At 44.1% G+C, this 10,476-nt stretch overlaps 1 protein-coding gene across 1 annotated transcript; it reads right to left on the minus strand.

Moving 5' to 3' along the window:
- Positions 1-351: 351 nt before the first annotated feature.
- On the minus strand, positions 352-6,661 carry LOC104915389 (zinc finger SWIM domain-containing protein 6-like). The gene is made up of 2 exons (XM_010726281.3): positions 5,891-6,661; positions 352-5,408 (listed from the first exon to the last, which is right to left on the minus strand). Exons 1-2 carry the CDS (start codon positions 6,408-6,410, stop codon positions 5,308-5,310), a joined length of 621 nt encoding a protein of 206 aa, XP_010724583.1. The 5' UTR covers positions 6,411-6,661; the 3' UTR covers positions 352-5,307.
- Positions 6,662-10,476: the final 3,815 nt, after the last annotated feature.

Below are 10,476 nucleotides of genomic sequence, written 5' to 3' on the forward strand. Positions count from 1 at the left end.
GCCTCCTCTTCTCCAGAAGAAACAATCCCAGTTCCCTCAGCTGCTCCTTGTAAGACTTGTGCTCCAGACCCCTCACCAGCTTCATTGCTCTTCTCTGGACATACTCCACAGCCTCAATGTCTTCCTTGTAGTGAGGGGCCCAAAACTGAACACAGTACTCAAGTACTTACCAGGGGCTGAGTACAGAGGTACAATTACTTCCCTGCTCCTGCTGACAACACTGTTTCTGATATAAACCAGGATGCCGTTGGCCTTCATCGCTACCTGGGTACACTGCTGGCTCACATTTAGCTGAGCATCCACCAACACCCCCAGGTCTATGCCTTCCACACAGTCTTCCCAGCCACTCTTCCCCAAGCCTGTAGTGTTGCAGGATCTGGCACTTGGTCTTGTTGAACTTCATCCCATTGGCCTCAGTCCAGCAATCCAGCCTACCTAGATCCCTCTGTAGGGCCTTCCTACTCCCAGGCAGATCAATACTTTCTCCCAACTTGGTGTCATCTGCACACCTACTGAGAGTGCACTCAACGCCCTCATCCAATAAAGATAGTGAACAGGACAGACCCCAGTACTGACCCCTGGGGAACACCACTTGTTACCATTCACCAGCTGGATTTAACACCATTCACCACCACTCTCTGGGCCCACTCCTCCCACCAGTTCTTTACCCAGCAAAGAGTGTATCTGTCCAAGCCTCAGACTACCAGTTTCTCCAGGAGAATACTGTGGGAGACAGTATTGAAGGCTTTGCTGAAGCCTAGGTAGACTACACCAACAATCTTTCCCTCATCCACCAGGTGGGTCACTCAATCATAGAAGATCAGGTTGGTCGAACAGGACCTGCCTTTTGTGAACCCATGATGGCTGAGCCTTATCCCCTAGATGTCCCACACATGCCATGTGATCTCACTCAAGATGATCCAAGCAAAACTTGAAACTTGATGTGTGTATGAAGTGTCTCATTTCTTAGAAATCATATAGTTATGCAACATTTTATTTTCCCTGCCTTTAAAATGATCATTTGAATACAATTAACTTTCGGCCAAATAAAATAGACAATAAAGAGACAAAAGGAAGAAATCTTTACCAAAGTAGGCATTATATCATTTGCCCCCACTTTATTTTTCAGACAGTCACATAACATATTGGAGGTTAGACAGCAATTAACGATGAAAAAATTACTTGTGAACAGCTAGATTGTTAAATCAAGCAGGACAAAAGGTAAGTAACCTAAATTCTTAGTACATCAATGCAGTTATTGAGCTTCTAATTTATTGGACCAATTAGCTCTACTAGTATGATTTTAAATTTACTGACAGGCTTTGCTTGCATCCTTCCAATTAACATCTGATCTCAGCTATTGCCCATGCATTTCCAAAGCCAAACTTCCCAGATATTTCAAGACTGTCAAGCATACTCAAGTGCAACAAGGAGTAGAAAGGGAGAAAAAAAAAAATGGAAAAGATTAAGGTCATCTTTCCTTCTTTTTAAGGCATGTGATGGCACACATAACAATTAAAATATATACATGATTAACTTTCACACTGTTTTTTTTTCCATTTTTCAGAAAGCTTTAATGAAGTGTAAGTAAAAAGCCTACCATGGGAGATACTTCAATCTACGCTGAATTGTAGCAAATCAGAAATCATCTTTTGTGATGCCACTAAGCTCATACAGCATTCCTGTTGATCAGTTCTGACTTAACCACCAAGAAATGCTCTTCACTTTATTTACTATTTGAAGGATACATGCCTCCAGTTTGTTTACAGAATTAAGTCAGAAAAAGCTATTTTAAAGACAGTGACTTACATGACAGGTTTTCTACACATCCTGGTCTTTAATAGTAGGAACAAAGGCGATGAAAACTGAATGCATATGACTGTCTCCCTGTCACAAGCCAGCACACTAATGCATTGCAAGGGTGTCACATAGTTCATGGTAATTGCTACACAGGAAGATAGAAAACAGAAACCAGCACAGAGCACTAGCCAACATCACTAGTGATCCAGGTCACAGAAGGTTGTGAAGCCACGTTGACAGCTGCATACATATCCAGCTGAGAAAAGTATTTTACATAGGTAGCTTTAGATAGTGAATGAAGAGGAAAAAAAAGGAAGTTATGGGAGAACAAGTGTAGTTTATTGTACAGTTCTCAAGTATTCACATGCTGTCAAACTGTTACAGACAAGAATATTTAAAGATTAGGATAGCTTTTGTTACTTAAAATAGTTTGGTTCTTTCTTCCCCCCTCTCCTTTTCTTTTTCAAGATGCAGTAAATTCTCCTACCTAATCCCCAAAGAAAACTAGCTAAAGATAAGAAGTTAGGGGCATCAGCTGTATTCCTACACTACCTTAGTTTTGTGGCAATATTTTGCTACATCACTACAGAACTCCAGGATGTGCCTTTACATAGTTAGATTACTAAGACAGCAGGTGACATTAAAATAAAACCCAAACAGACAGATCTTAAAGCACACCACCCAACATATTTTAACCTTCACTAGTAAAACTGCTATATGGATTAATATACTAAGAAGTGGGTTTTTGTTTGTTTTTCTTCAAATTAGAACTTCAGAGTATAACATAAGGGTTCCATTTTAACAGATTAAAAAAAAAAAAGCAAATGCTGTGGTAAAATACAGCAACTAGCTATCGGTTTTTAAGGAAAATCAATTTGTCCAATGTTGACATTTTAATAGCTTCAGCCTACTCTCTCACAAAAATTTTGGTTTTGATCTCTGAAAGTACAGAGAGAAAGCATCAGTTGCTGGTATGACAACTAACTCAAATTCAAGAATTGCCATATTACCAAAACATCTGATTGTATGCAGAGATGGAATGCTTCCTTAAATTGAAAGCAAGCTTTGAAAATGAAAATAATTGTTCTCTTGGAAGCGAGGAAAGCCTTGAAGTTAAGGGAAAAAAATGAAACATGAGAAACATGGAAACTGACCTAAAACAATGACAAATTTTGTTAGGTCAATCCAATATAAAGCTTATCTATAAAAAAAGAAAAATTTTTTTGGTAAATTACTTTCCATTACAACTTTTAAAGAGAAAATGATTTGTTTTAAAAGAAAACTAAGTTCTAGAGCTGTTTTATTACAGATTTATTATACTATTTATAATTACATGGAAAGACCATGTAAAATTTCCACATGTTGGAATGTTTTCTTTTTTATGAAATCCAGATTTGTTATTTTTAAAGACTAGAAAAAAAAGAATGAATTGACTTAAGTTTTTCCACACTTAGTAATCAGGACTTGAAATAAAGTTTTTTTCTGCCTTGATTTTGTCACATAATTTAGTATTATTTGCATTAAATATTTTAAGAAAACTAAATCCATGTGTCCTACATGTTTCATTAATAGATATATATTGCATGCATCAGCAAAGATCATCATGTCCGCTAAGAGGTACATTTCAGTCTATAGCACCACAACACCTGTGCCAGCTTTGCTAGTAAAATAACCAGTGTGGTTTTATCAACAAAATGGTGTTTCACATTATACTGATGGCACTCAAACAAGAAAATGATTAACTGGAACCATCATCCTCTAAGAGGATATGAAAGTTGCCAATTACAATATATATAGGTGGCATTCAGCCAGAATTAGAGAGCAGTTAGCAACAGTCTCATAAAGCTTTCTCTTCCTGCTGAAAAAAAAATGGCTTCTCCTAGCTTTGAAAACAGCCACCGACTTGTAGTTTATATTTAAGAAAAAAAAGGAGGTGATAATTATTTTTAATAACAGGCGACAAAAGCACCTCTGAGTCAGAAGATAAATACCATTAAAACAGAACTAGAAAAAAAACAGAAAAGTTACTTACGAATCAAAACACGTCCAGGGAGTTTCAGCTTACTTTGCACTTGAGAAATTTTACTTTGTTCTTCTAAAAAAATTTATTGCATCTCGATGATCATATTTCACTGAGGGGCTTTAGAAAACCAAATCCGCAGCTCAATACTAATGACACTTCAGCTAAACCCTCCTCCCCATGGAAGGTAGCTTTCCAGCTTGCAATATTAATATTACATTCTATAGCTGTAATAAGTACCAGTCAGTTAATGAATTCTTTACATTTTTTTCCTTCCCTTGGAAGTTTCTTCCCCCCAACTCAACACTCACACCTAAGAGGCGTGACTACTGTGATTATAAGTTTGATGCTAGTCGAATTTTTAAGCAATTTATCTGGAAAAAATGATTCAAAATTAAGTGATGTTAATTATTACACTAAGACAACATTCAGCTTTCAACAATTAGTGGACAGCCTCACTGCTTGATTATTAAGAACAGTTCTTAATTTCTGTTTTTGCCAGTTCAGAGGAACCACAGATATGCCTCAGGCCTTTGGAAAGGGGGAGAAATCCAAAAGATGAAACAATTTATTTTAAAAAAGAAAAAAAGAATTGCCTCAGAGCTGAAATCTCCCTAAGCTGAAGAGAGAACGGCAGCAAGCCTAAGAACAGCAACAGAGCTTCCCTTCAGAAAATAAATGGCCATCCAGAGGTGCACGTTTATAGGCCGCGAGCAGACAGGGCTCAGCACAAACAAAAGGCTGCTCGGGACGGCACCGGGGCGGCCCTGCCTACCACCACTTCGTCAACCGCTCTACCGTGGGTGAAGAAAAAAAAAAATGTTAAGCAGCTTCTTTTGCCTGCCTTCCCCTTTCACAGGGGTGGGGACAATAGAAAAAGACGCAAATAAATATGAAAATAAGAACAGCGTTCTGTCGCCGGCTTCTCTGCTGGGCATCACCAGTCACAAAGCAGATTCCTCCGTCGAAGTTTCACCTCTCCCTTAACATGGGAATACAGTCTCCCACGTTCGTTCTTCAATCCCCCACCTCCACAGCACACAGGAAGAGAGCACCCACCTCCGGGGCCATTTAAGCGGAGACACAGAGGAATTAATCGACGGCACTCGCCGGCGGGTGAGCAGCGGCAGAGAAGAGAGGGAGTATTGTTCTTACTAAATGAAGAGCAGCCCTCACTCCCATCGTATTCATAAAGCACCACTTCCCAAAGCAAGTATCTTCACATCAGTCCCCCCGACCCCTAAATGTTTATTCAGAGCATAGCCGCCCCCCTCCCATTCCTCCCGACCACTGCGACCTCCTCCCCTCCGGCTCGCCGTTATCCTAGAAATGCCTTTGTTTGCAGCTCCCCGCCCGCTGCCCGCTGCCTCCTCCTCCTCCCTCGCACCACAGATCCGCTCTTGGTATCTCACATTCGTTTTTATTTCTTTATTTTGGAGTACGGAACAGATCCTCATCCCTGTGTGGCGCCTTCTACTGATTCATTTCTAACTAGCGGCCCTGAGGAGGTGGGGGAGGCACGGTGGAGACATCGCCTCCCTACTATGATCCAGGGTGCAGCGATGACCCGGATTACCGGGGGTGAACCCTGGAAAGGGACAGAGCCAAATGGGATTACACGGCCTAGATTACCAGGAGCCTGTAAGGCACAACACGAGAGTTAAAGGGCCCGGTCTCTCGCAGGCTCGCTGCCTGCCGGGTGTGAAAGGCGGCACCGGGCATGAGAAGGGAGCCGCCGATGAGGCAGAGCAGCGGGTAGTGGACGTGTCAAGGAGAGAAATGAAGGAGTTCGATATTCTGGAGGCAAAAGGAAGGAGACTAACAGAAAAAGTTATACGGTCCGAATTACAGGGTGGAAACAGAGAAGGTTGCGTCGACCCCAGCGCTCGGGACAGGGAACAGCTCCCCGGGGATGGGGCCGCCAGAGGAGCCTCGGCAAGGTGGCAACTCCTAGCAACACAAGTGTGTGACACGCAGGTGTGTGACTTGCAACACGATCAGCAATACCCTTTGCCTAGGTAACCGAGACGACGGCCCAGCTCCAGAGTGAAGCCTTGGCCGGTGACTCACCGACTTGCAGGACATTATCGACGCAGCCGCCATCGAGCAGAGCCATGCCCCTGCGGAAAGGTAGGCGGTTCTCATCAGCGACGGCATCCACGGCCCCACCGGACATGGTGTTGGCGGCTGTACCCCCAAGGGTGGTAAAACCCTCGGCGCCGGTGTCGAAGGAGGAGTACATACATATCTCCCTTTCGCTGCGAGGGAAAGACCAGTAGACGATCCTGCGCTGTACCGGCTCCGGAATCCGTTCGAACCGCTCCTCCACCCGCTGGAAAGGCCACTTCTCTGCCACCTTACGAGCCGCAATATCTAGCAAGGACTCGGGGCTTTGCATCTTGCCAAGCGGCAACAGCACCAGGGCGGCGGCGGCGTCAGCTGCTGCTGCTGATGATGATGATCCAGCGCAGAACGTTCCGCTCCCAGGCCCAGTATCGCCCGCCTGCTGTCCTAACCTACACCCCGAACCGTAACCGAGTCTACAACAGAAACGCTTAGCATAAAGAGGGAGCTGACCACGCTCAGCCATGATCGCACCGCTTTTAAGAGGCCAGCGGAAGTAGCTGCAGCCTATAAACAACACCAGGAAGAGCCACGAGCCTGGCACAGCCCTTCCTCTCCTCCCCCCAGTGGGGGGAGGGATCTTCCACCACACCTACAGCAAGAAGAGTGACAGTCTACTCTTCCACCTATCGCCTAGCAGAATGAGAATCATAGGACAGTTCAGGTTGGAAGGGACCTTTAAGATCATACAGTTCCACCCCCCACTATAGGCAAGGACATCCCCCACTAGACCAGGTTGCTCAAAGCCCCATCCAGCTTGGCCTTGAATGCTTCCAGGGAGGGAGCATCCACAATCTCCCTGGGCAACCTGTTTCAGTGTCTCACCACCCTCACAGTAAAGAATTTCTTCCTGATATCTACTCTAAATCTACCCTCTTCCAGTTTAAAGCCATTTCCTCTTGCCCTGTTGCTACCTGCCCTTATAAAAAGTCTCTCCACAGATTTCCTGTAGGCCCCCTTCACATACTGGAAGGCTGCTATAAGGTCTCTTTGGAGCCTTCTTTTCTCCAGGCCAAAGAGCCCCAACTTTCTCAGCCTGTCCTCATAGGGAAGGTGCTCTAGCCTTCTGATCATCTTTGTGGCCCTCTCTGGACTCACTCCAACAACTCCATGTCCTTCTTGTGTTGGGGGCCCCAGAACTGGATGCAGTACTTCTGGTGGGCTCTCATGAGAGCAGAGTAGAGGGGCAGAATCACCTCCCTTGACCTGCTGGTCACGCTTTTGTTGATACAATCCAGGATACAGTTGGCCTTCTGGGCTGCAAGCGCACACTGCTGGCTCACATTGAGTCTTTCATCACTCGACACTCCCAAATCCTTCTCAGGGCTGCTCTCAAGCCATTCTCCTCCCAACATGTATCTGTGCTTGCCATTGCACCAACCCAGGGCACTTGGCCTTGTTGAACTTCATGAGGTTGGCACGGGCCCACCTCTCAAGCCTTTCTAGGTCCTTCTGGATAGCATCTCTTCCCTCTAGCTTGTCAGCAGCACCACTCAGCTTGCTGTCATCTGCAAACTTGCTGAGGGTGCACTCAATCTCACTGTCTATGTCATCTACTGTATAGGAACTATTAGGTCACTGCCTGAATCAGTGATTGAGCACCTGGTGAAGATGTGTGGCCAGCCCTGGGAGCACAGGTACAAGCAATTCACCTTTGGGACCAGAAGGGAGGGGGGATGGGACCATGGATTCCCCCCTTCCTTAACCTCATTTAAGGGCTGGCACCTAGGAAGGAATTATTTTTATTTGGAGGTTGCTTTTTTTCTGAGAGTTTTTTAGTGAGTCCTTATCTTTAGAACAAGGTAAGTTATTCCTTTCTTATTGTTGGCTTGTGACTAATACCTTTTTTGGGTTATCCTTAAACTGGTTAGAGGCAGATACATTTTTCTCCTTTGTACAATATATTTTGTCAGCCTGCTGGGAGATTCCATGAAAGGTAATGCCAGTCTTGAAATGGCTTTCTTAAAAGGTTTAGTGGGCTAGTTTGGATGGGGAAAACCTATCTCCCTGAAGAAGAGGACCCTGAACAATCAGACCCCTATGGTTCTGACAATTTCAGAAACTGCCAAAAAATCTGAACTAGATGCTCCAGTAGAACTGGACCCTCTAGAAATTAACCTGATACATACACAAAAAAGTAAGAAAACTCAAGAAAGATCTATGGGGGTATCATCTAGCAGAGAGTTGTTAGTTAGGGTAGTATGGTTAGGTTGTGGTTGGACTTGATGATCTTTTCCTACCTGAGCATTTCTATGATTATATGATCTGAAGAATGGTTCCCCCACCCAAACCACCATACACATTACAGCTTGCCCTCATACAGAAGCCCAATTAATAGATTTAGTCCAATGTTTTTGACAAAGGCTGAGAGAAAGTGTATCGGCCTGGTTATTAAGACTAAGGGACATGGGAGCTGAGAGTGTTGTGGTAAATGGCCCAGAAATTTCTAAGTTAGCCTCTATCACAACACAACTGGCATTAAAACAATGGCTACAGGCAAATGTTGTACACAATGAAGAAAATCGCTCGAATGAAATGTATAATGGCAGCTTGTCAACTAAGTTGTCCCGGTAAACTGGATATATCTACCCATAGTGGTATGTGGAATTCTATGGAGACAGAAGCCACTTATGAAGATGCTTTTGAAAGCCCAGATTTAGTCAAATTTACTGTGGGGCTGAGAGATTTAATACTTCAACAAACTTCCCCCTATCAATATGGGATGTTAGTATCAATCCTAAATCCTTTGGGCTCCAAGGCCAAAATACAACAGGCTGCCCAATTAGTGGTCAATTTAGGAGAAACTGAGCACATAAGATCTAGGTGCAATATTGACAGAAAAGGAAATTCCATCCTCAGGAATTCCAAGCCTGAAAACTCACTCAGAGGGTACCACAGTCAGAGCCTGTGAGAGTTTCTCACAGGCAGATCTGGAATGACCTTATATGAGCTGGGGTACAATTAAAAAAACTGACAAACAACTAAATCATGTTCTCCTAAATTTATGGAGACAAATAAATGAAAAGCAATGTTTTATGCCTTCCCCAATAAAGAGGGAAGCTATCAGAATTATAGGTAAGATTTCTCTGCAGGCATAGGGGCTAGAAGATGTATTAATACCATCCAAAAAGCATTCACCACCCCAGGTGACCCGGGCAGCCAGGGTCAGGCCTCCTGAGAAACAAGACTTGGGAATCTCTCATCTTATGGTGTAAAGGGGGGGCAAGGTCCCCCAAGGATTAGGGCCTCCAAAGGGGACTGGAGGCCTTATGTAGAACTAGCAATATACTGGTCCTGAAGAAATATCCAAAGAGTAATGGCTTTGGTCAACAATGGAGCTGAAACATCCATAGTCTATGGCACTCCATCAAGGTTTCCAGATGCATGTGCTGTTATAGGGGGATATGGGGCAAAAAGGATCCCCGTGACACAAACGTGGCTAAAGTTGAGTGTTGGGCACCTACCTCCATGGGAGTGTAAAGTATCTATTGCACCAATCCAGGAATATATATTGGACATAGACATACTAACTCTCCAAACTAATACTAGAGAGTTCAGGTTATGTAAACCTGAGTTGAGTTCATGATCTCAAAGAGCGTGGGCCTGGCAAAGAGTGGGGTCAGGACCCTGAACTTCAGAAGAGCGAGTGAACATTAAGCTGTTCAAGGAATTGTTGGCCAAGATCTCCTGGGATGCTGTCCTTAAAGACAAAGATGTTGAGGAAAGCTGTCTAATCTTCAAGGATGCCTTTCTAAGAGCACAAGAGCTCTTCATCCCTCTGAATAACAAAGCGGGCAGAGGAGGCCGGAAACCAGCATGGCTCAGCAAGGACCTGCTGGGCATACTGAGGGCAAAGAAAGGTGCGTACAAGTTCTGGAAACACGCAGAACTGAACTTGGCGAGGGATGTGAAAAACAGTATGAAGACATTCTACAGGTACATTGACCAGAAGAGACAGGCCAAAGCAAGTGTACCTCCTTTGGTAAATGTAAAAGGAGGACTGGCTTCAATGGACGAAGAGAAGGCTGTCATGGTTTCATGATTTTTCGTTACAAGTATTCCACATCATAACATCATGTAATGCACTGGGGTAGTGACTAACCAGGTGGCTTCTGCCAAATGCTTCTCCCAGTGCTTAAATGTACCGCCTCCCATTGCTTTCAGCATAGTTTTTAACAACCCATTGTATTGTTCAATCTTACCTGAGGCTGGTGCATGGTAGGGAATATGGTAAATCCACTCAATACCATGACCTTTAGCCCAGGTATTTACAAGAGAATTTTTAAAATGAGTCCCATTATCTGACTCAATTCTTTCTGGGGTACCATGTCGCCACATGACTTCTTTCTCAAGACCTAATATGGTATTTCGGGCGGTAGCGTGGGGTACTGCATAGGTTTCAAGCCACCCAGTTGTTGCCTCCACCATGGTGAGCGCATAACGCTTACCATTGCGAGATCGTGGCAAGGTGATATAATCAACCTGCCATGCCTCCCCATATTTGTACTTTTGCCATCGCCCTTCCTCCCAGA

Source organism: Meleagris gallopavo, chromosome W (genome assembly GCF_000146605.3).
Source record: "Meleagris gallopavo isolate NT-WF06-2002-E0010 breed Aviagen turkey brand Nicholas breeding stock chromosome W, Turkey_5.1, whole genome shotgun sequence".
Classification (NCBI taxonomy): Eukaryota; Metazoa; Chordata; class Aves; order Galliformes; family Phasianidae; genus Meleagris; species Meleagris gallopavo.